Genomic DNA, 25,278 nt, shown 5'->3' with positions numbered 1-25,278 from the left:
CTCTTTTAGACCATGTTTAAGCCTCCATAGTTTGTTCTTTTTGTTCTTGCTTAGGAAGTCATTCTAGAGGCCGGGTGCAGTGGATCACGAGGTCAGGAGATCGAGACCATCCTGGCTAACATGGTGAAACCCCCTCTGGACTAAAAATACAAAAGCAAAATTAGCCGGACATGGTGGCAGGTGCCTGTAGTCCCAGCTACTCGGGAGGCTGAGGCGGGAAAATGGCGTGAACCCGGGAGGCGGAGCTCGCAGTGAGCTGAGATCACGCCACTGTACTTCAGCCTGGGCGACAGAGCAGTCTCAAAAAAAAAAAAAAAAAAAAAAAAAAGAAGTCATTCTAGGCTGGGCGCAGTGGCTCAACGCCTGTAATCCTAGCACTCTGGGAGGCCGAGGCCGGCGAATCACCTGAGGCCAGGAGATCAAGACCAGCCTGGCCAACATGGTAAAACCCTGACTCTACTAAAAATATAAAAATTACATGAGTGTGGTGGTGTTTGCCTATAATCCCAGCTACTCCGGAGGCTGAGGCAGGAGAATCACTTGAACCCAGGTGAGCCAAGATCGTGCCACTGTGCTCCAGCCTGGGTGACAGAGCGAGACTCCCTCTTGAAAAAAAAAGTCATTCGCTACCCTGGCCAGGCACAGTGGCCCATGCCTGTAATCCCAGCACTTTGAGAGGCCAAGGCAGACGGATCACCTGAGGTCAGGAGTTTGAGACCAGCCTGGCCAACATGGTGAAACCCCGTCTCTACTAAAAATATAAAAATTAGCCGGGCGTGGTGGTGCATGCCTATAACCCCAGCTACTTGGCAGGTGAAGGCATAAGAATCGCTTGAACCCAGGAGGCAGAGATTGTTGTGAGCTGAGATTATGCCACTGCACTCCAGCCTGGGCAAGACAGTGAGACTCCATCTCGGGGGGAAAAAAAGAAGTCATTCACTAACCTCATGCCGTAAATATGGTCTAGAAGTTTTACTTTGGCCAGATGCAGTGGCTCATGCCTGTAGTCCCAGCACTATGGGATGCCAAGGTGGGTGGATCACGAGGTCAGGCCCTGGTCAACATGGTGAAACCCTATCTTTACTTAAAATACAGAAATTATCTAGGCATGGTGGCACACACCTGTAAATCCCAGCTACTCAGGAGGCTGAGGCAGGAGAATCGCTTGAACCCAGAAGGCAAAGGTTGCAGTGAGCCAAGGTCATGCCACTGCACTCCAGCATGGGTGACAGAGCGAGACTCCATCTCAAAAAGAAGCTTTACTTTTTGGGTTTTAAAACACCTGAAAATTTTTTCTGTGTATGGTGACTGGTAGGAATCTAATTGTTTTTTTCCCCATAGAAAGCCAACTGTCCCAACATTTAATAATTGATTTTTGTTTTTAAAGAGACAGGGTCTCACTCTATTGCCCAGGCTGGATTGCAGTGGTGTGATCATAGCTCACTGCAGCCTCAAACTCCTGGGCTCAAGTGGCCCTTCCACCTCAGGCTCCTGCGTAGCTGGGACTCTTAAGTGTGTACCACCACACCTGGCTAATTAAAAAAAAAATTTTTTTTTTTAAAATAGAGAAAGGGTCTCTCTGTGTTGCCCAGACTAGTCACAAACTCCTGGCCCCAAGAGATCCTCCTGCCCTGGCCTCCTAAAGTGCTGAAATTATAGCCATGAGCCACTATTCCCAGCCATCCTTTTCTCACTACCTTTCATTACTTCTTCATAAATCAACCTGTAATACATACCTGGGAGTCTTTTAAAGGCACCTTTACTATTGTGTTGAACCCATCATCACCTCCAAAGGAGTATCTGCTAAAAAAACTGAACTGGTATGAGGTCAGTTTTCTAGACTGGAGGTCATTATTAGTATATGTTTTAAGCTTGGCCAGCAATACGGTTGTCTGTCCTCAACAACTCAACTCTGCACTGAAGCTCAATAGCAGCCATAAACGGTAGGTAAATGAATGGCCATGGTGTGTTCCAATAAAAGTTTACTTACAAACACGTGGAGGCTTGCATTTGGTCCTCAGGCTGCAGACTGCCAACCCCTCCTCTAGACATATTCACATATAACAAAAACAAAGCAAAGTAGACTACAACAAACAATACTACAGAAATTCAATCATCAAAATTTCACCAGGGGAAACTCTGGAAATACAAGTCTACCTTTTTCAACAAATAAATTGAAAAAGAGGGCCGGGCATGGTGGCTCACAGCTGAAATCCCAGCACTTCAGGAGGCTGAAGCAGGTGGATCAGTTGAGCTCAGGAGTTCGAGACCAGCCTGGGTAACAGGGCAAAACCCTGTATCTACTAACAATACAAAAAATTAGCCGAGTGTGGTGGCACACACCTGTAATCCCAGCTACTCGAGAGGCTGAGGCAGGAGAATTGCTTGATCCCGGGAGGCGGAGGTTGCATTGAGCTGAGATAGCACCAGTGCACTTCAGCATGGGTGACAGAGCGAGACTATCTCCAAAAGTACAGTGGCATGATCTCAGCTCACTGCAATCTCCACCTGCTGGGTTCAAGTGATTCTCGTGCCTCAGCCTCCCAAGTAGCTGAGACTACAGGGCACACCACCACACCTGATTACTTTTTTTTTTAATTTTTAGTAGAGATGGGGTTTTGTCATGTTGGCCAGGTTGGTCTCAAACTCTTAGCCTCAAGGATCCGCCTGCCTCAGCCTCCCAAATTGCTGAGATCACAAGTGTGAGGCACCATGCTAAGCCTAATTTAGTGACTAAGAGATATCTTAAATATATATAAACCTTGTGTGGATAAACAGAAAAAAGGAAAACATTTGGTGATATTTGAGTACTGGTTGTATACTGGATATTGAATTACTGGTAGTATTTTGGTAGTATTTTGAGATATAACAATGAAAATGTGGTTATATTAAAAGACTTATTACTAGCTCCATATTACTTTTGATTTGGGATTTTTGTCTCTACGTTTACAAGAGATTTAGGCACATGATTTTCCTCTTTGGTACTGTCAATGTCTGGTTTTGGTATCAAAATACATAAGCCTCATGAAATGAGTTACGGAGCACTACATTTTTCTATTATTGGGAATAGTTTGTCTAAGAGATAAATTATCTGCTCCTTGAAGGTCTGGGAGAACTCCCATATAAAATCATTTAGGCCTGGAGTTTTTTGGTCTAATTTAACTACTACCAATATAATTAATATGAAGTTTATATCTCTTTAGGTTTTCTGTCTTTTTGAGTTAGAACAAGTTACATTTTCCCTGGAAATTATCCATTTTTAAATATTTTATTTTACAAGTAGAGATGGGGCCGGGTATGGTGGCTCACATCTATAATCCCAACACTTTGGGAGGTCAAGGTTGGCGGATCACCTGAGATCAGGAGTTTGAGAATCAGCCTGGCCAACATGATGAAATCCTGTCCCTACTGAAGATACAAAATTAGCCGGGCATGGTGGTGCACGCCTGTAATCCCAGTACTTTGAGAGGCCTAGGAGGGTGGATCACCTGAGGTCAGGAGTTTGAGACCAGGCTGGCCAACATGGTGAAACCCTGTCTCTACTGAAGATACAAAATTAGCCAGGCATGGTGGTGCATGCCTGTAATCCCAGCTACTCAGGGGGCTGAGACAGGAGAATCACTTGAACCTGAGGTTGAAACGAGCCGAGATCATGCCTTTGCATGCCAGCCTGGGCAACAAGAGTGAGACTCCATTTCAAAAAAAATAAATTAAAAAATCAAGATGGGGTCTTGCTATGTTGCCCAGGCTGGTCTCCAGCAGTGTTCCTGCTGTGGCCTCCCAAAGTGCCAGCCCTATTTCTCTTAAGTTTTTGAATTTACTAATGTTATCACTGGTATTTTCAAAGAACCAGCTTTATTTTTATTAAAATTTTAAAAAATTGAGGCATAATTCACGTAACATAAAACTAACCACTTTAGGAGTACTATTCACCATAAAAAAAAAAAAAAGATCTTGTCATTTGCAACAATATGGATGGCACTGGAGGTCATTATGCTAAGTGAAATAAGCCAGGCACAGAAGGACACATCACATGTTCTCACTCTTTGTGGAATCTAAAAATTAAAACAATTCAACTCATAGACATACAGAGTGTAAGGATGGTTAGCAGAGGGGCTGGGGAGGGTAGTGATGGGTTAGGGGTAAGGCAGGGATGGTTAAAGGGTACAAAAAACCCAGAAAGAATGAATAAGATCTAGTATTTCCTAGCACAACAGGGTGACTATAGTCAATAAAAATTTTGATTGTACATTTAACAAGTATAACTGCAGTTGAGTATAACTGGATTGTTTGTAACACAAAGGATACATGCTTGAGGGGATGGATACCCCATTTTACATGATGTGATTATTATGCATCGCATGCCTGTATCAAAACATCTTATGTACCCCATAAATATATGCATGTACTGTGTACCCACAAAACTTTAAAAAACTAACAAAAATAATCCCCACCAAAACCTAACCATCTTAAAGTTCACAATTCAGTGGTATTTAATACTTTCAAAGTGTTGCATAAACAACCTCTACCTGGTTCCAAAACATTTCCATTGCCCCGAAATAACTGCCAGACCCATTAAGCAGTAGCAGTGGGGATCTATACCTTTTTCTCCTCTCCAACCTGAGGCAATCGCCAATGTACTTTCTGTCTCTATGGATTTACTACTCCAGATATTCCATAAAAATGAAATAATACAATATATAGCCTTTTGTGTCTGGCTTCTTTCACTCAGCATAATGTTTTGAAGGTTTATCCACAGTGTAGTAATTATCAATACTTCATTTCATAAGTACTGTAGTAATCCAATACTTCTTTTTTGAGATAGAGCCTAGGAGTCTTTCTCCTAGGCTGCGGTGCAGCGGCACAATCTTAGCTTACTGCAACCTCCATCTCCTGGGTTCAAGTGATTCTCCTGCATCAGCCTTTTGAGTAGCTGGTATTACAAGCATGCACAACACCATGCCGGGCTAATTTTTGTATTTTTAGTAGCAATGGGGTTTCACCATATTGGCCACACTGGTTTTGAACTCTTGACCTCAAGTGATCTGCCTAAGGCCTTAGCCTCCCAAAGTGCTAGGATTACAGGCATGAGCCACTGCGCCTGGCCGATTTTAGAAGTCTAGTGTGTATTTTATACTTACAGTTCATCTCAATTCAGGATAGTCATTTTTATTTTTTAATTTTTTATTTTTTTTCTTTAAGGAGCTTTCCAGCAAAAACTGGAAAGCCTACCAGACAAATTCTAAAAGTGCTGTTAACACTTGACTAGTAATGCTTGAAGTGCTCAATAGTTTCATGTGGCTAGTGGCTTCCATGATGGACAGCACAGCTTCAACACCTTCTATTATCAGACTATTTGATGCAGGAGGTGCTATCAATACCTTGCCACATTCTTAAGGAACGCAAACTTTTCTCTACTAAAAAAATAGTAATTTGGCCGGGTGCGGTGGCTCATGCCTGTAATCCCAGCACTTTGGGAGGCCGAGGTGGGCAGATCACGAGGTCAGGAGATCGAGACCATCCTGGCTAACACAGTGAAACCCTGTCTCTACTAAAAATACAAAAAATTAGCTGGGAGTGGTGGCAGGCGCCTGTAGTCCCAGCTACTCGGGAGGCTGAGGCAGGATAATGGTGTGAGCGCGGGAGTTGGAGCTTGCAGTGAGCTGAGATCGCACCACTGCTCTCCAGCCTAGGTGACAGAGTGAGACTCCGTCTCAAAAAAACAAACAAACAAAACAAATAGTAATTTATTTACTTTTCAATTTTTTTTTTTGAGATGGAGTCTTACTCTGTTGCCCAGGCTGGAGTGCAGTAGCATGATCTCGGCTCACTGCAACCTCCACCTCCCAGGTTCAAGCGGATTCTCCTACCTCAGTCTCCTGAGTAGCTGGAATTACAGGCACCCCCCACAACGCCCAGCTAATTTTTTTTTTTTTTGTATTTTGAGTAGAGACGGGGTTGCATCATGTTGGCTAAGCTGGTCTCAAACTCATGACCTCAAGTGATCCACCTGCCTTGGCCTCCCAAAGTGCCGGGATTACAGGCGTGAGCCACTGTGCCCGGCCAAAAAATAGTAATTTAAAACTCCCAACTCCAGCATATAACTGGTGGGAATATAAATTACTACAACCACTTTAAAAAACAGGTTGCATCTATAAAAACAGAAAATACACATTTCTTATAAGCTAGGAATTCAACTCCTATGTGTGTATCCAACACAAATTATGTATATATGTTCACCAAAACATATTTGACATAAGAATGTCAACAGCAGCATGATCTGTAATATTAAAATATCACCCAAAAGTCCATCAAGGCTGAATAGTTACAGCATATTCACACAATAAAATATCATATAAGCAAGGAGAACAAAAAAACCACAGGTACATGCAGTAACATGGATGAACCTCAGAAATAAAACATTGAGCAAAAAGAAGGCAGACACCAAAAGGTGCATACTTCTGATTTCATTTTCATAAAGTTCAAAAACCTGGGCTAAATGTTAAAAGTCAGAATAGTGGGCCGGGTGAGGTGGCTCACATCTGTTATCCCAGCACTTTGGGAGGCTGGGATGGGAGGATCCCTTGAGCCCATGAGTTCAAGACTAGCCTCGGCAACAGAGAGAGAACCTGTCTCTACCAAAAAGTTAAAAATTAGCTGGGCATGGCTGCTCACGCCTGTAGTCCTAGCTACTCCAGGAGGCTGAGGTGGGAGGACTGCTTGAGCCCATGAGGTCGAAGCTGCAGTGAGCCGTGATCGCAACACTACACCCCAGCCTGGGCGACAGTACAAGACCCTGCCTCAAAAGTAAGTAAGTAAGTAAATAAATAAATAAATGCAAATCAGAATAGTAGTTATCTTTGAGATCAAGCTGCTGCTTGATCTGAGTGCTGATTACATGAATGTGTCCCACTTTGTGAAAATTCATCTACACACAGTCACAAGTTATGCCCTTTTCTATATAAATGTTACACTTCAAGATAAAATTTATTTATTTAATTTTTTTTCTTTTTTGAGATGGAGTCTTCCCTGTCACCCAGGCTGGAGTGCAGTGGTGTGACCTTGGCTCACTGCAACCTCCGCCTCCTGGGTTCAAGTGATTCTCCTGCCTCAGCCTCCTGAGTAGCTGGGATTACAGGCACCCGCTGCCACACCTGGCTAATTTTTGCATTTTTAGTAGAGGTGGGGTTTCACCATGTTTATCAGGCTGGTCTCGAACTCCTGACCTTAAGTGATCCATGTGCCTCGGCCTCCCAAAGTGCTGGGATTACAGGCGTGAGCCACTGCGCCCAGCCAATAACATTTACTAAAAAAGCAAAACTCTAATAGCTCTAGCTGCACACTGTTCAAGCAATCTACTCAATCATTACACGTTAGGCATTTTCAAAATGCATTTTGATTTTCTGAATTTTCTAAAAGCACTGAACTCTTAGAAAATATCAAAAATGATAACCATCTGAAGACTAAGAAAATAGAGTCCTTAGTCAAGTGACTCTGCTTTTTAGACCTCTTAACTGAAAAGATAGACAAACAGGTCTTTGTTTGCAAATAATTCAGACCTACTTATCTCCCAACAGCAAGGATATTTCCATTGATCTTTCTATAAATATGATAGTGAATTTATAGAGAAAAACTGAGAAGACAGGACACGTGAGATCTTGCTCTACCTGTAGAAGGTAACTAGAATTGAGAAAGAGATACATACTTTTTAAAAAAGAAAATTATAGCCCGGGCGCGGGTGGCTCAAAGCCTTTTAATCCCAGCCATTTGGCGAGGCGAGATGGGACGGATCACGGAGGTAGAGATCGATCCATCCTGGCAACACGGGTGAACCCCGTCGTCTCTAAAATACAAAAACTAGCGGGCGAAGGTGGTGGCGCTGTGTCCCAGCTACTCGGGAGGCATACGAGGCAGGAGATTGGCGGGAACCCCGGGACGGGCTTGCAGTGAGCTGAGATCTGGCCACTGCCCTCCAGTCCGGCGCAGACGAGACTCGCCTCAAAAAAAAAAAAAAAGAATTAATAAAAGAACATGATAACATACTATTGTCTTGTGGCCTCTAGACCCAAACCATGAATGAACCCGTTTCCATGTCTGGTTTGTTCACCAGATTCTGGCACAGGCCCTAACAAAGCCTAGTTGATTAGTTTCTTGCCCTATGATTTCCATCACTTTCACATTTCTCTAGCTGCAGAAGAACCTTGTGGTTTTAAAAAATACTTAGGGTGGGGTGTGGCTGGCTCCACACTTGTAATCTAGCCACTTTGGGAGAAACTGAGGCAGGCTCAGCTGTTTGCGACCCAGCCTGCGGGCAACATGGCAAAACCCATCTCATATTAATAAAACATTCCGATGGAACATCCTTTCCTTGACTGATGTTTACCTCTCAGTACAAGTCCTTACTTCTTTTTAGAGACCTTTTCCTCCTTTTGAATCAAAAGAAAATATTATTTTTTATTTTATTTATTTCTTTTTGAGATGGAGTCTCCACTTGTCGCCCGGTGGAGTGAGGTTGGTGTGATCTTAGGCTTGCGGGTTCAGCAATTTCTCCTGCCTCGCCTCTTGGAAGTAGCTGTGGATTGCAGGCATGCGCCACCAGGTCAGCTCAATTTGTATTTTTATAGTAGAAGATGGGTTTCACCATGTTGGCTAGGCTCGGTCTCAACTCCCTGACCTCAAGTGTCCACCTGCCGTGGGCCTCGCCAAAGTGCTGGAGCTTAGCAGGTGTGAGCCACTGACCTGGCCTAGAATATTGGTTATTTCACTGATATGTCCACAATGACAAACTTTATCAGGACCACTCCAGCAATCCAATTTGTCAAATTAATGTAAAATTCTTTGGCTTCTTAGGCTTCAGGTTAGGTGTCTATTGCCCAGGAGAGCTTCCCTCAGGACATGGAAATAATTTGGTTTGACCAGTGAGTGACTGCTTTTACTCCTGGAGAAAGGGCTAAAAAGTACTGAAAAGGTCAACGATGTGTAATTTCTAAATTGCCTGTTAGAGGCCAGGATGCGATTGGCTCCGATCCTGGATTCCTAGCCCTTTGGGGAGGCCCGGGGGGACGGTCATTGGGCCAGGAGTTCGAGACCAGACCTGGTAATATGGCGAACCGTGGTGCGCGCGACTAAATTTACAAAATTAAGCCGGGAGTGGTGTTGGAAACACGTATGGTCCCAGTTACTTGGGTGGCTGAGCAGGAAATGCTTAAGCCTGGAATGTTGCAGTACAAGTGCGCACCTGCACTCCCAGCCCTGGTGACAGCGTGAATTTGTCTCCAAAAAAAAAAAAAAAAAAAAAAAAATCCTGTGGAGATACAAAAAAAGCACTCTTTGGCCAATAACTGAATTATATAAAAAACCTATCTTTTTATTTAGAGAGCATCCCTGAGTCATCAAATATCTATCTAGTAACTGATAAGCCTATACTGGCCTACTTCCACTTGAATATATTAACTCATGTGATCTAGAGCAGTGATTCTGAATGTTTAATGTGTATATAAACCATCTGGGGATCTAGTTAAAATGCAGATTCTGATTTAATATGTCTGGGGTGGGGCCTTGATTCTGCATTTGAAATAAACTCTCAGGTGATGCTAATGCTACTGGCCTTAGGACTCAGTTTTGAGAACCAAAGACCCAGCAAACTCAGATGAAAAATGTGTAATTCCTTTGTTTAGCATGTTCAGCCAGCGGTTGTTTGGTTCATTTGAGCTCAGACTCAGAGCAATTCCTTTACTAAAAAATTTAGACCAAATAAAACTTACAAGTAAAAATAGGGATGAAGTATAAAGAAATGGAAGAACAACAAAGAGGAGGCTCAAAATGAGAAAAGCCCTTTTGGGATTAGCCCCTTGGGTTTATATGGAAATTAAGATTTATGCAAGTGAGAGCTGATGTTATTTTTTAAAAACCGAGACACCCTCTAGAAAGAAACAAGACTTAAATCAATCCCTCATTAATACCACTAAGATATGAAGACATATAAACAGACTAAACTTTTGAAAGTTTTAAGGTAAAGTAAAAAACAGAGAAAAGCCATTATTCTGACTCACCTTATGAGCGCAAGCAAATTGTCAAGAAGTTTCAGAATCTGCTCTGTGCAGGGGTTACGGAAGATTGGATTTCCACTGGATGTATAACCCACCACAAATCCCCCAGCTTTGGCCTCTTCTAAGTCAGTGGGCCAGCAAGTTCGTTTCACAACACCCAGAATGCTGTATACACAAAAGCTCATCTATAGAAAAACAAGAATGACAGATAAATATAAAAAGGAAAAAAAAAGACAAAATACTGTTAGATATATTCAAGGTTCTGGCAAAAGTGACACAGAGGCCAGAGAGAATGAAATAATCCTCTGCTCCCCGGCAATCCCCCATCCCTTCCTTTAAGGTGAAGTCCAAGAGGGATCCTCTCACTGCCATTTTCAGGGCCAGTGGTAGGCTCTGGAAACTTCCCTTTCAGTAAGCTATCTTTCTAGGAGCTGCAGTGACCCACCCACAGGACCCTGATGAGAAGGTGGCTTAGATACGATCCAAAACAAAGTGTTTAAAATGCCATCATTTCATCTTCTTTGAGTTGATCCTGCACCCTCCAGCTTGGGCCTTGACAGCTAGTGTCCTAATCCCCCCTCACGGTACTCTGAATCAACCTACTACTTGCCAGGTTAATTAATGGGACTTGTGCCATAATGGAGCCAGGAACAATGCTTATTTAAATATAGCAAAGCACTGAAAAATCTCAGGTTTGCAAGTTAAGCCATCACTTAAGACTTTACATGCCAGAGAGCAATGGCAGGGAGGACTCACCCTGCTGACCAAGTTCTGACCTACTTCCTCATTACACCTTCAGTCTTCAGAGCTATTTAGAGATCCTTAAAGCCAAAATAATGACTTCATAGAAAAGACCATCTGCTCTGCTGTGGGAACTAACTCAAGAATTCAAGACTAAAGAAGAAAAGAAAGGAGAAGCTTAGGGAAGTGGAGACTTCCACGTTTCTCACCAGTATAGAAAAAACAAATCTATGAGAAACTTGACAAAAGACAACACCCTACTCCTACCCACGGCCAACGCCACTTCCCATTCCCAGAAAGTCTTACTCGTGCACGGTTTAAGCCACAGGGATCCTCCAGGCCTGGGTCACAGCTCTTCTGATCTGTACCCACATACGCAATGAAAGCATCAACATCTGACAGCACTCTGAAGGTTGGACGGGGAAATACAAGTTATATCATGATTTTAAACAAGGACAGTGTCTTCCACAGGCGTTAACAGGCTGTGATTATTTGGCCCTTAAGAACAGTTTTTATAGTGAGAGGAGTATAATCATACTAATTGTCAGCTGTCATTTGAAGGTTCAAACTTCCCTTCCCACTCCCAAATGTTATTAGTAACAGTGTAAGAATTAAACAAGGATATAATCTTGAAAATATAAAGAAGAAAATAATTTCTCTACTGTATGAGCATAGGTAAGTGTCTGTGTGGTTGTATGGCCTTTCCTAGCTGTTCTCATTTCTCTAAATGTGCTGGTGTTGCAATGCAGACACCACAGGAGTCTCACTCTGTGCCTTCCCCACCCACAATCTAATTGAACCAGAGATTAAATTACAAAAGACTACTTTTAGAGAACTTCAGATATCATGGATAATGCCATCACACTTCAATATCCTTAACCCCTACCCCACCCTGGGCCTAGCTCTGAAACTAAAATGGGTGCTTGAGTATAGTGAGTCAGGGCAAGGGGTCTCCTTTACCTGTGCATGTCTTGAGAAAGCCAGATGCTGGCTACTGGTGCCATCAGCTCCTCTAGGAACACCTTCTGACGCTCGTAGTTCTTGAATTGGTTGCTAATGAGAACCAGGGCTTCCATGAGGGCACACTTCTCCATTTGTGTCAGCAGTAGCTCATTGGAGAGGAGTTGCTTCACATGGTTATAAAGCATGTCAAAATTGGGCTACAGATCAAAAAGAAAAAAAGTCAGAGGTGGTAAAGGTCTGATTTTCAAGGAGAGGTGGCTCCCTCAAGCAAGAAAGAAGAAAACCAAAGCAGTCCCAGGAAAGTCAGGCCTATAAGGCTATTATTTGGCTAATTCTGTTATACGTCTTTATTTTGCCTAAATAAGCAAGGTAATTTAGGCAGAACATAGCTCTTGTCTTGAGTATTTGGATAACTGCACTTTCCCATACCACAAATGTGAAAATATCAGCTTGTTATATATATATATATATATATATATACCCACACACACATACATACACACACACACACATATATATATGGAGATAACCGCTGTGCATTCAGAGAAGAAATTTCTGGATGATTTTTAAGCTGGGGTAATATTACATTTCTTATAACCCCATGCCCCGAAAAGGGTTGTGATTTGCATCGGCTTTTCTCAAGATCAGGCACATCATTTGGCAGTAGTAATTAAGACCATCACATAGTAAAGAGTTGTAGAATTATAGGGGTAAACTTAGTAATCTATATGGCAGATAACTATTTGTATTTTGAAGAGAGATTACATTTGCCATCACATTTCTAACTATACTACTAACTATACTAAGAAAATACTAATTCGGCCGGGCGCGGTGGCTCAAGCCTGTAATCCCAGCAAATTAAATTGAATTTGAAAAATATCTAAAAATAGAAAATGGAGGTCAGGTGCAATGGCTCATGTCTGTAATCCCAGCACTCGGGGAAGCTGAGTTGGGAGAACAGCTTGAGACCAGGAGTTCAAGATCAGCCTGGGCAACATCGCAAGACCACTGTCTCTACAAAAAATTTAAAAATTAGCCAGATGGCCCGGCCCGATGGCTCAAGCCTGTAATCCCAGCACTTTGGGAGGCCGAGATGGGCGGATCACAAGGTCAGGGGACCATCCTGGCTAACATGGTAAAACCCCGTCTCTACTAAAAAAATACAAAAAAAACTAGCCAGGCAAGGTGGCAGGCGCCTGTAGTCCCAGCTACTCGGGAGGCTGAGGCAGGAGAATGGCATGAACCCGGGAGGCAGAGCTTGCAGTGAGCTGAGATCTGGCCACTGCACTCCAGCCTGGGCGACAGAGCAAGACTCTGTCTCAAAAAAAAAAAAAAAAAAGAAAAGAAAATACTAATTCAAGAATGTTTACTTATTTATTTTTGAGATGGAGTTCTGCTCGCTGCCCAGGCTGGACCAATGGCACGGTCTTGGCTCACTGCAGCCGCCGCCTCCTGAGTTCAAGTGCTTCTCCTGCCTCAGCCTCCTGAGTAGCTGGGATTACAGGCATGCACCACCATGCCCAACTAATTTTTTGTACTTTTAGTAGAAACGGGACTTCACCATGTTGGCCAGGATGATTTCGAACTCCTGGCCTCAGGTGATCTACCCACCTCAGCCTCCCAAAGTGTTGGGATTACAGGTGTGAGCCACCATGCCCGGCCAAGGATGCTTATTTGATGCAAAGCTATAGTTTCTAAGTTTTTTCATTTTTTTCTTTTTTTTTTGAGACTGAGTCTCACTCTGTCGCCCAGGCTGGAGTGCAGTGGCTCGATTTCGGCTCACTGCAAGCTCCGCCTCCCAGGTTCATGCCATTCTCCTGCCTCTGCCTCCCGAGTAGCTGGGACTACAGGCGCCCGCCACCACGCCCGGCTAATTTTTTTTTTTGTATTTTTGGTGGAGACGGGGTTTCACCGTGTTAGCCAGGATGGTCTTGATCTCCTGACCTTGTGATCCATCCGCCTCAGCCTCCCGAAGTGCTGGGATTACAGATGTGAGCCACTGTCCCCGTCCTCTAGTTTTTAATTTATGTGAGGTACACTGAAGGCTGGATTTACACACAAATGTAACCAAACTTGGCTACTTCAGCCAGGGTCCAGCAGCTTACCAACACAAGCTGGGGGTAGTCACGACACATCTTGATGATGGAGGAACAAGCATGCCTCCTCACATTCCTCACTGCCCGGGTTCTGGGGGCCTGAAAAGAGACATTCAACAAACTCGGAGCTACTTTTGATACAATATACAGGTGCTGCATAGAATCATGTAAGTATCCCAGTCAAGGGCAAGTTCACAATGATTTTTCACAACCCTAAGAGTAAAATGGAGTAACATTTATAGCCACCAAGAATCCATGTTTCCTATATGCCCTATAGTGTCTCTAGGGCAAAACACCGTATCATATGATAATCTACCACCTTTACTACCCCCTCCCATTTATATAAAAATATAAACTGAGTATCAGGTATTCATACATTTGTACTTGAGAAGTTAGAATCTATTGGCTTAATTAATGGTCTTACCTTACTTTCTTCAACAGTTTCAAAAGTGACAGATGAAAATAGCTAAGGGAGAGGAGGAAAAAAGGTCACTCACGTTTGTTTGTTTATTTGTTTTAGAGATGAGATCTTGCTATGTTGCCCAGACTAGCCTTGAATTCCTGGACTCAACTGATTCTCCTGCTTTAGCCTTCTGAGTAGCTGGGACTACAGGCATGAGCTTATTCATATTGTCCATTTTCTCAGATACCTCTACAAGAGTCATCGGAGTCACAATTTTACCATCAAAACATTTTACAATAGGATCCCAGAACAATTCATGCTATCACCCAACTACGTGGCTATGGAAACCCCTCTCTCTTCTTTTTATCAAAAGTTGTATGATCTGTCCCCTCGATTCCATTTCATTACTTCCCATTTACTCCTCATTCCAATGAAATAAGACTGCTTCCTTGGCCACTATTATGGAATTAAACTCAGATGAGGGTATACTCAAGAAACTCACAACATTCTCCAACTCAAAGAATTTGCAACAAATGAGCCCACTTTTCTGAAGTTCTACTGGTCTTGTGATACAACATTTTCTTCATTTCTCTGGCTCTTTTTCCTTCTGTGGGAGCTTCTCGTTTTTTTTCTCCACTCCTCCAATGATGGCGATTCACTAGGTTCCTTGCTTGACTCACATGTCTCCTAACTCTACATACATCATCACTTCAGTAAGACTTCACTTTTAGTCGTGGGACTTCTATGATGATGATGCTTTAATTTTATCTCGTTACTTTCTAGAGTCTAGATCTTCAACCTCAAATAGCCAATTTATTGTGAGATGTCTCCACAAAGATGCTCTACATATTCATCAAACACAGTATTCCAAAATACTCACTGCTTTCTCTTCTTTACCCCCGTTCTCCTTCCTGATCTGGTATTCTGACTCAGGTAGTGGATCTATCACCCACCTAGTCAACTGAACTGGAAACCTAGAAAGTGTTCCTTCCTCTCATAAATCCCCTCCCAGCCCGACAGCACACTCTAATACTCTCCTTTATACAAGTCTTCATTGCAATGCCATATAGGTAACATTAACTGTTTTTGTGCCTTTCTTCCCAGAGTGTTCCTAAAGAGTGAGGCTCTAACATGGTGCCAGATCCGCAGTAAGTACTGAGTAGATATTTAATAAATGAATAAATAGCTGTGTTTATTAGTTTGCCTCACATAATTTCAAAAATAGTTACAAAGATAATTAGCTTAGACCAGGTGTGGTTGTGCATGCTTGTAGTCTCAGCTACTCAGAAGGCTGAGGTGTGAGGATCCCTTGAGACTAGGAGTTTGAGTCCAACCTGGGAAATGTAGCAAGATCCTGTCTCCAAAAAATAAAATAAATAAAAATTAACTTAGAAATGTCAAAATAAAATTTACAAAGGAGATGGACTTTATACCTTAGAGAAGACCTGGGGCAGGAACTCTGGTCTATAGGTGACAAATGGAAAGAGTGCAGAGACATTGGTAAGGACGCAGGACAGGATGAGGGGATCCTTGGTATCAAAGTTCAGAACCATCTGCAATAGCTCTATTCCATCATTAACAGGAATTTCCTGTAAAAAAGACATAAAACAGAGGTTGACATGACTGCCTCCACTCAGAAATAACCATTTTGGCTACATTTTCTTTTTTTTTTTTTTTTTTTTGAGACGGAGTCTCGCTCTGTCGCCCGGACGGGAGTGCAGTGGCCGGATCTCAGCTCACTGCAAGCTCCACCTCCCGGGTTCGCACCATTCTCCTGCCTCAGTCTCCCAAGTAGCTGGGACTACAGGCGCCAGCCACCTCGCCCGGCTAGTTTTTTGTATTTTTTAGTAGAGACGGGGTTTCACCGTGTTAGCCAGGATGGTCTCGATCGCCTGACCTCGTGATCCGCCCGTCTCGGCCTCCCAAAGTGCTGGGATTAGAGGCTTGAGCCACCGCGCCCGGCCTTTCTTTTCATCTTTTAAAGAGACAGGGTCTCATTCTGTCACCTAGGCTGGAGTGCGCAGTGGCACAATCATCGCTCGCTGTAACCTCAAACTCTTGAGCTCAAGGGATCCTCCTGCCTTAGACTCCTGAGTAGCTAGGACTACAGGCGGGCACCACCATGCCTGGATACTTTTAAAAATTTTTGTAGAGAAGTTGTAGAAGTGTTGTTATATCGACCAGGCTGGTCTCAAACTCCTGGTTTCAAGTGATCCTGCGGCCTCAGCCTCCCAAGTAGGTGGGACTACTGGTGCACACCACCATGCCTGGCTAATTTTTTTTTAGTTTTAGTAGAGATGAGGTCTCACTATATTGTCCAGACTGGTCTCAAACTCCTGGGTTCAAACATTCCTCCCATCTTGGCCTCCCAAAGTGTTAGGATTACAAGTGTGTACTCAGCTGTGTGTGCGCTTCTTACCATCTTCTCAGCAGTATATTATTCCCTAAAACCTTTTAAATTTTGTATTTCTTCAATTGATCATAAGGCTGAATGTTTTTCAGATTTATCAGCTACTTTATATATCACACTTGGTTGCTCAGTGCAATGGCACGATCTCAGCTCACTGCAACCTCCACCTCCCGGGTTCAAATGATTCTCCTGCCTTAGCCTCCTGAGTAGCTGGGATTACAGGCACCCACCACCATGCTCGCTCGGCTAATTTTTGTATTTTTAGTAGAGACAGGGTTTCGCCATGTTGGCCAGGCTGATCTGGAACTCCTGACCTCAGGTGATCCGCCCAGCTTAGCCTCCCAAAGTGCTGGGATTACAGGCCTAAGCCACTGTGCCCCACCCTTTTTTTTTTTTTTTTTTTTTTGAGACAGAATCTCACTGTCACGCAGGCTGGAGTGCAATGGCGTGATCTTGGCTCACTGCAGCCTCTGCCTCCTGGGTTCAAGTGATTCCCGTACCTCAGCCTCCGAAGTAGCTGGGATTACAGATGTGCACCAGCATGCCCAGTTAATTTTTGTATTTTTAGTAGAGACAAGGTTTCACCATGTTGGCCAGGCTGGTCTGGAACTCCTGAACTCAAGTGATCTGCCCGCCTTGGCCTCCCAAAGTGCTGGGATTATAGGCATGAGCCACTGTGCCCGGCTTACCAGCTACTTTAGGTTCTCCTCTATACATTATCGGATTATATCTTTTGTCTATTTCTCTATAATTTAGTAAATCTTCATCTGCCCACTTTAAGAAATATGATTTTACCGATCAGTCGAGGCTCCCTGTGCATACCCTCCTTTTCAGACCTACAGGTGGCCACTATACTGGTGGCCTACAGTATTCTAAAGCAGTGTGGTACTTAAAATGTATACTAAATGTGGTAGGGCTTAGAGTTAGAAAGACCTGAGTTTTGGTCCCAGCTTTGCCATTTAATTAGCTGTTTGAACTTGAGTATGCTATTTAGCCTCTCTAAATCTGCTTCCTTTTCTGTAAGACATACATCCATAGACCTTCCTATTCTACTACCAGTTAAAAAAAGGTAAAAACTGGCCAGGTGTTGTGGGTCATGCCTGAAATCTCAGCACCTTGGGAGGCCAAGGCAGGAGGATCGCTTGAGGCCAGGAGTTTGAGATCAGCCTGGGCAACACAGACTCCATTTCTATTATAAATTAGCCAGGTGTGGTGGCATGTGACTAGTCCTGGATCCTCAGGAGCCTGAGGTAGGAGGATTGCTGGAGCCCAGGAGTTGGAGGTTACAGAGAGCTATGATTGTGCCACTGCATTTCAGCCTGAGCAACAGAGATCGTGTCTCAAAAAAGAAAGAGAAAATAAAAGAAAAAGGTCAAAACAATCATGCAGTCAGCATGGGAAATAATTACTTACTTCTCTATCTAGCGTTCGAAACATCTGGGTGATAACACTTTCCAAAAAAAGAGTCATGGCTTCCCACTGCACGAATGAAGGTGAGAAGACAGAACAGAGGCTTCCTTCTCCAGTTCCGGCTGCAGAACAAGCTTTAAAACACACACACACACACACACACACACAAATATCAGCATTGAAAGATCACAGAAGACACAGAGAGACAATGGAGCTTTAGAGAACACCTGAGAATTTCATGATTGAAGGCGCAGGGTAATCTAACCCGTCTCAGCTTGGGCAAAGAAAAGATGACGTGTGCTGAAAGCAGTGAGGTAGGTGAAGGTTCCTACCATGCCTCCTCCTCTAACAATGAGCAGTCTGAATTCACCTCTATGTGCCTTAGAGTAAAACCATTTTGAGTAATGAATGAAAATACGCAGGTGAACATCAAAAACATTGCCTGGCCCATTAGTACGCACTTGATAAACATGAATTAGTTTCTCCCCTCCTCCCCCTTTATAATCTTTTCCATGAGAATCTAAATAATTAAAATTGAGACCATAGAGAATCTTCCCAATAAGGAAACAATATAATACACAAAACACTGCTTCACATCCAATAGCCTCATGAAAACCTTAAGGGTTATGTCTAGAGAAGGATGCCACCCTTTAAGTTTACAAATATTATCATAGCACACCACTCAAATAGCAAGGCACAAGCAAAAAGATTTGCCAATTACTTTTCTTTTTTTGTTTGCTTGAGATGGAGTCACACTCTGTCACCCAGGCTGGAGGGCAGTGATGAGATCTCGGCTCACTGAAACCTCAGCCTCCCAGGTTCAAGCAATTCTCCGCCTCGGCCTCCCAAGTAGCTGGGATTACAGTCGCCTGCCACTATGCCCGGCTAATTTTTGTATTTTTTTTTTTTAGTACAGACAGGGTTTCACCATCCTGGCCAGGCTGGTCTTGAACTCCTGACCTCGTGATCCACCCACCTCAGCCTCCCAAAGTGCTAGGATTATAGGCATGAGCCACTGTGCCCAGCCGCTTTTTTTTTTTTTTTGAGACGGGGTCCCGCTCTGTCGCCCAGGCTGGAGTGCAGTGGCACGATCTTGGATCACTGAAACTTCCACCTCCTGGGTTCAAGTGATTCTCCTGCCTCAGCCTCCTGAGTAGCTAGGATTATAGGGGCCTGCCACCACACCCAGCTAATTTTTTATTTTTAGTAGAGACAGGGTTTTGCCATGTTGGCCAGGTTGGTCTCAAACTCCTGATCTCAGGTGATCCCCAGCCTCTGCCTGCCTCCTAAAGTGCTAGGATTACAGGTGTGGGCCACCCTGCCTGGCCTAAGATTTACCAATTGCTTTTCTTGCTTACGTACAGCACAGTCCTATTTACTAGTTTCATCTTGGTGCAACACATTTGGGCTTCTTCAACCTTTCAAGTTACCAAATATGAGAGAACTTCAGAGCCAATTGTAAATACAAGTGAATGTTAAATCTCTCAAATGTCAGCCAGTAGTATGGTGCTTTTCTAAAGCAGTGACGTGCACTAGTTAATTCGCCCCTTTTTTTTCTTTTTTTTTTGAGATGGAGTTTTGCTCTCATTGCCCAGGCTGGAGTACAATGGCGCCATCTCAGCTCACCGCAACTTACACCTCCTGGGTTCAAGCGATTCTCCTACCTCAGTCTCCCGAGTAGCTGGGATTACAGGTATGCACCACCAGGCCAGCTAATTTTTTGTGTTTTTAGTAGAGACAGGGTTTCTCCAAGGTTGTCAGGTTAGTGTCAAACTCTCGACCTCAGGTGATCTGCCCGCCTCGGCCCCCTAAAGTGCTGGGATTACAGGTGTGAGCCACTGCACCCAGGATTTTTGCTTTATTAATACTGTCACACACATATAGCATGCATTAAGATCACAGACAAAACATATGGAGTACAGAGAAGTTAACTGGCTGAGACATTCGGGTAGAGGGAGATTATTTTGATTTTATGTAAAATATAATTTCCCAAAAGCTTTGGGGTGGCTGAGTGATATGAGAAGTCCCTGTATTATTCCTGTTATGTCTAACAGGAGATCCTTTCTGAATTCAGGAATACTGCTAAGCAAGAATTTGGCTGAAAAGTTTTGAAGTTAGGTCTAGGCATGCAATTTGTTAAGTTGGTGTCTTAAGTGAAGCAAATAAAATCAACAATAAATAATTGGTTGATTCTGTTAGAAATGGAAAATGATGGCAAAACTGATAAGGACATGGTTTTACCCTAACTTAAAACAAATTTAAAATGTGTCATCTCCTTTTTTTGTGTGAGCCAATGAAAACGCTCCCTCTCCAAGATAGAATTAGGCAGTGAGCAAAGCTACTTCTGACTAGTATTAGTATATCGTTCTGATGTGTGTGTGGCTCAGGCTCATTTCCTATATATAGTTTTGATACTGTCCTAACATTTCACTAACATTCAGTAATAAAAAAAACTTACAATTCACAGAACCAGCATCAAGAAAAGTTGATAGTTGGTACTTTAGCCACTCCCCAGCCATCTGGAAGCTAGTTTTGGGATCCAAACGACATGCCAACCTCATCACCTCTCCTTGTTGGGCTCGGGAGGCTGCCAAGGGAAAATGCCAAGGGAAGGACAGGAATCAACAACTGGTATAAAATAGGTACTTAATGTTTATTAATTTACCACCCTAGGGGAAAAGCATTCAAAGGAACTGTTTTGCAGACTTGTGCTTTGCATGTAATAATCAATAAAACTTTATTAATGAATCCAGAATTTTTAAAAAATAAATGATCTCTGGAAGCTGTATTACCAACTAGATCCTCTAAGTGGCAAACTAAATTTAGTCTCTCATTTCTGTTGGAATTAAAAGGAAATAGGTTTGGGCGTGGTAGCTCATGTCTGAAACCCTAGCACTTTAGGATGCCAAGGTGGGCAGACTGCTTTAGCCCAAGAGTCCAAAACCAGTTTGGGCAATACAGTGAGATCCAGTCTCTACCAAAAAATACAAAAATTAGCCAGATGTGGTGGCATGCACCCACAGTCCCAGCAACTTGGGAGGGTAAGGTAGGAGGATCAGCTGAGCCCAGGGAGGTCAAGATTGTAGTAAGCCATGATTGCAGCACCACTCCTGTCTGGACAACAGAGTGAGACCATGTCTCAAAATAAAAAAAAAAAAAAAAATTTTAAAGTAAATCAGATTGGTGGTAATAAAAAATGGTGCAGCTGCTGTGGGAAATAGCCTGGCAGTTCCTGAAAATATTAAACATGCAATTGCCATATTATCCAGCAATTCTCCTCCTACTTATATATCTAAGTGAAACAAAAACTTATGTCTACACATAACTTTGTATATAAATGTTCATAGCAGCATTATTTGTAATAGCCAAAAAATGGAAATAACTCAAATGTCCATCAACAGACGAATAAACGAGTAAATGTGGTATATCCACACAATGAAATATTGGCAATAAAAAGAAATGAAGGCGGGATATGGTGACTCATGCCTGTAATCCAGCACTTTGGGAGGCTGAGGCGGGTGAATCAGCTGAGGTTGGGAGTTCGAGACCAGTCTGGTCAACATGATGAAATCCCATCTCTATTAAAAATAAAAAAATTAGCTGGGCATGGTGGTGCATGCCTATAATCCCAGTTACTCGGGAGGGTGAGGCAGGAGAATTGCCTGAACCCCAGAGACAGAGGTTGCAGTGAGCCGAGTGTTTCATTGCACTCCAGCCTGGGCGACACAGCAAGACTCCGTCTCAAAAAAAAAAAAAAAACAAAACAAAACAAAAAAAAACAGGCTGGGCATGGTGGCTTATGCCTGTAATTCCAGCACTTTGGGAAGCCAAGGCAGGTGGATCACGAGGTCAGGAGACTGAAACCATCCTGGCTAACACAGTGAAACCCCGTCTCTACTAAAAACCCAAAAACTAGCTGGGCATGGTGGCATGTGCCTGTAGTCCCAGTTATTCAGCAGGCTGAGGCAGGAGAATCGCTTGAATTCAGGAGGCAGAGGTTGCAGTGAGCCGAGATCGTGCCACTGCACTCCAGCCTGGGCGACAGAGCGAGACTCCATCTCAAAAAAAAAAAAAAAAAAAAAAAGAAATCAAGTACTGATAAATGTTGTAACACGGATGAATCTTAAAAACATTATGCAAGTGAAAGAAGGCAGCCACAAAGACCACATATGATTCAATTTATATGAAATGTTCAGAATAGGCAAAACAGAGACAGAAAGTAGATTACTGGTTGCCAGGGACTGGGAGAGATGAGGGAATTGGGGGAAGACTTCTAGTGGATACAGGATTTATTTTTGGGGTGACGAAAATATAATCTAAAATTGATTGTAGTGATGCTGCGCAACTCTGTAAAATACTAAAATCATTAAATTATATACTATATGTGGGTGAACTGTATGATAAATGAATTTTGTCTCAATAAAGCTGTAAAAAAAAAAGGGGGGGGGGCAGGGCTCTGTGGCTCACACCTGTAATCCCAGCACTTTGGGAGACTGAGGTGGGCAGATGACCTGAGGTCAGGAGTTCGAGACCAGCCTGACCAACATGAAGAAACCTGGTCTCTACTAAAAATACAAAATTAGCCGGGCGTGGTGCATGCCTGTAATCCCAGCTATTTGGGAGGCTGAGGCAGGAGAATCACTTGAAACCAGAAGGTGGAGGTTGTGGTGAGCTGAGATTGTGCCACTGCACTCCAGCCTGGGCAACAAGAGCAAAACTCCATCTCAAAAAAAAAAAAAAGGAAATAAGGCACAGAAAACACAGAACAGAACTAGAATATTAGAATAAAATGGATTTTTCCACTTTTTTGGGTAAAGAAAGAACCATAAGGTAAGATGGTATTTAATCCTAAGTATGAAAAAAAGTCAAGAGCATCTTAAGTATGGTTACTGTCCCTAAACATCAATGTCCAAGTGCTTTGGGGGTTTGTGGTGTAAAACAAAACATTATGCCTGGAATACAGCCCCAGCATTCTTCTGCAATGGGAAACTAGGACTTAATAAGTAGGCTGCTATCCAGATTTGGGGATCTTTCGTAAAAACCCCAAACATCACGCACCATGAATCATAATACTAGATGCCATTCTGAGACTGTTGAGAGAAATCCAAGGCCACCATCACTTACAGTTGAAGAAAGCATTGAAGTCCTCATCGCTATCAAAATCAAATCGAGAATATTCACAGCTAGGGCTGTCTGTTTTAGAAGGAAAGCCCATCTGGAAAGAGAAAGGTAATAGGGGTAGGGGATGAAAATGGACTCACTGAAAGAGTGTTTAAGCTTCAGGAGTTCAAGCACTTTTAATTTATTTAAGAGTTAAGGGTTTGCATGAGATATTGTATGATAAATAACCACTTCAGTTCTATCACAGGTCCACAGTTTGTTCCCAGTTCCAGTATTCCTCAGTAGCAGAAAGAGAATACTTTTAGTTGATACCATCCTCCAAGTTCCTCAGGGAGAATTAAATTCTTGAATTCTTTTAGGGTCCCAAGAAAAAATGATAATTAGGTATGTAGTAAGGAAGAAAGAACTGAGAACTACTTGCCTCATATACTGAACACTGAGAATAAACTTGTAAAACTTTGTATGTTTCATTCAAAAAAGTATTGAAGACCAAGGCAGAAAACAAGAACAGAAAACAAGTGTGGCCGGGTGTGGCCTTTTGTTTTAAAAAGGCCTTGTTTACAAAGTCCTTTTGTTTTAAAAGGACTTTGAATTTCCTTTTGGCTAAAGAAAGGCATCACTTCAAGGGCTAAAATATAGGAAAGTTACTTTGCCTATTCAATCATCATAAAAACAGATAAATAGCAATTCAGGGGTTAAAAAGCAGAATGTATGTATGGTCACTGCTCTTGCCCTAGCACCTAGCCCAATACTCACGATATATAAGTACTCTCATATGGAAGAGCGGTTATAATAACCAGTAAGGACTGATTTCTTCCTGAGGAATAAGAAAATATGTCCAATAAAGGAATCTTAGTGATGAAGAAAGGGCTGTTAATAATGCCAAAGTCTTTTTTATGTTTCCCCCGAGACAGGGTCTCACTCTTATCGCCTAGGCTGGAGTACAGTGGTGTGATCTCAGCTCACTGCAGCCGCAACTTCCCAAGCTCAGGTGATCCTCCCACCTTAGCCTCCCCAGTAGCTGGGGCTACAGGTGCATACCACCATGCTCTGCTAATTTTTTTGTATTTTTAGTAGAGACAAGCTTTTGCAATGTTGCACAGGCTGGTCTTCAACTCCTGGGCTCAAGTGATCCTCCTGCCTCAGCCTTCCATAGAGCTGGGATTATAGGCGTGAGCCACTGTGCCCAGCCTTGAAGTCTTATTATGTGTATACACCTACATTCCACATTTAGATTCCCATTATATACCTTGACCAAGTTAGTCATGGAAGCACGGAGATATTTTGGTATTATTGCTAATAGCAAAGGATCACGGGACAGGATTTCATGCCTGAAGAGGGCTCCCCAAGTCATCTGAGTTGAAGAACGTAGAAACTAAAGAGAAAAAAAGAAAATGTCAGTCTAAGGATTTGGATTTTATATAACCCAGATTATTATTTAGTAGTTATCAACTACATTTTTTCATATAAATAAATCTGTACAATACTTTGAAGCTGTCTCCACTGCAATGTATCAGTAATGACTACCCACTATGGACCACATGTTATTAAGATAGGCTGTGGGTCAAGGAAATTACCTGGAGTGTGGACTGAATTTTACTACTTTCTTTTCTTTGCAATAAAGGATACTGGAATCTCAGAGTGATATTAGAAGGACAAGTTTGAACTGAGTGAAATTAACTTTATAAAACAATTAATCAGACTTTTGTTTTAAAAATCTTTATAACTTTAGTACTAAATCACCTGGGACATACCTCACATGTGACTGAGTACAATCAGAATATTACCTAAAGAGAAAAGCTGCTGACCTAGACAAGTGCATTATTTGGCTCAGGAAGAAGAGCCAATAATTCTCTTAATGAAATGACACTATGGTCATTCCCCAAGGCCTGAAGAGTCACATTTTATACATGATCTACAATAATATTTCAGGACACAGTGCTTGATATTGGTTTACCTAACTGAAATTTTGAGAAGTTACCTGTATAAAGTTTACCTGACTTGGATGGGTTGTGAAAGCAAGAAAAGATTCCAGGTATTTTCCAAAGTTTGCTGGTGTTTCTACATCAGAATCTACACCCTGTC

The 25,278-nt window shown here is 42.7% G+C and overlaps 2 protein-coding genes across 2 annotated transcripts in view; one reads left to right on the top strand and one right to left on the bottom strand.

Annotated features, from left to right (window-relative positions):
• Window positions 1-15,373, top strand: part of POLR1C (RNA polymerase I and III subunit C) — a 35,217-nt gene extending 19,844 nt beyond the window's left edge. Inside the window, exon 9 of the mRNA XM_017878149.1 lies at window positions 15,357-15,373. Coding sequence (XP_017733638.1) covers window positions 15,357-15,358 — 2 coding nt within the window. The 3' untranslated portion in view covers window positions 15,359-15,373. The remainder of the gene's footprint in view (window positions 1-15,356) is intronic.
• The window catches only part of XPO5 (exportin 5), a 55,567-nt gene that overhangs the window by 14,551 nt on the left and 15,738 nt on the right, over window positions 1-25,278 (bottom strand). The window contains exons 10-20 of the mRNA XM_017878147.1: window positions 25,190-25,273; window positions 24,443-24,568; window positions 23,197-23,287; window positions 20,531-20,659; window positions 18,076-18,206; window positions 15,686-15,841; window positions 14,274-14,315; window positions 13,859-13,948; window positions 11,751-11,950; window positions 11,097-11,196; window positions 10,053-10,234 (exon numbers count right to left, since the gene is read on the bottom strand). Of these exons, the coding sequence (XP_017733636.1) occupies window positions 10,053-10,234; window positions 11,097-11,196; window positions 11,751-11,950; window positions 13,859-13,948; window positions 14,274-14,315; window positions 15,686-15,841; window positions 18,076-18,206; window positions 20,531-20,659; window positions 23,197-23,287; window positions 24,443-24,568; window positions 25,190-25,273 (1,331 nt within the window). The remainder of the gene's footprint in view (window positions 1-10,052; window positions 10,235-11,096; window positions 11,197-11,750; window positions 11,951-13,858; window positions 13,949-14,273; window positions 14,316-15,685; window positions 15,842-18,075; window positions 18,207-20,530; window positions 20,660-23,196; window positions 23,288-24,442; window positions 24,569-25,189; window positions 25,274-25,278) is intronic.

Source organism: Rhinopithecus bieti, unplaced genomic scaffold, assembly GCF_001698545.2.
Source record: "Rhinopithecus bieti isolate Rb0 unplaced genomic scaffold, ASM169854v2 scaffold_9981, whole genome shotgun sequence".
Lineage (NCBI taxonomy): Eukaryota > Metazoa > Chordata > Mammalia > Primates > Cercopithecidae > Rhinopithecus > Rhinopithecus bieti.
This window is presented reverse-complemented; position numbering and strand designations above follow the sequence as displayed.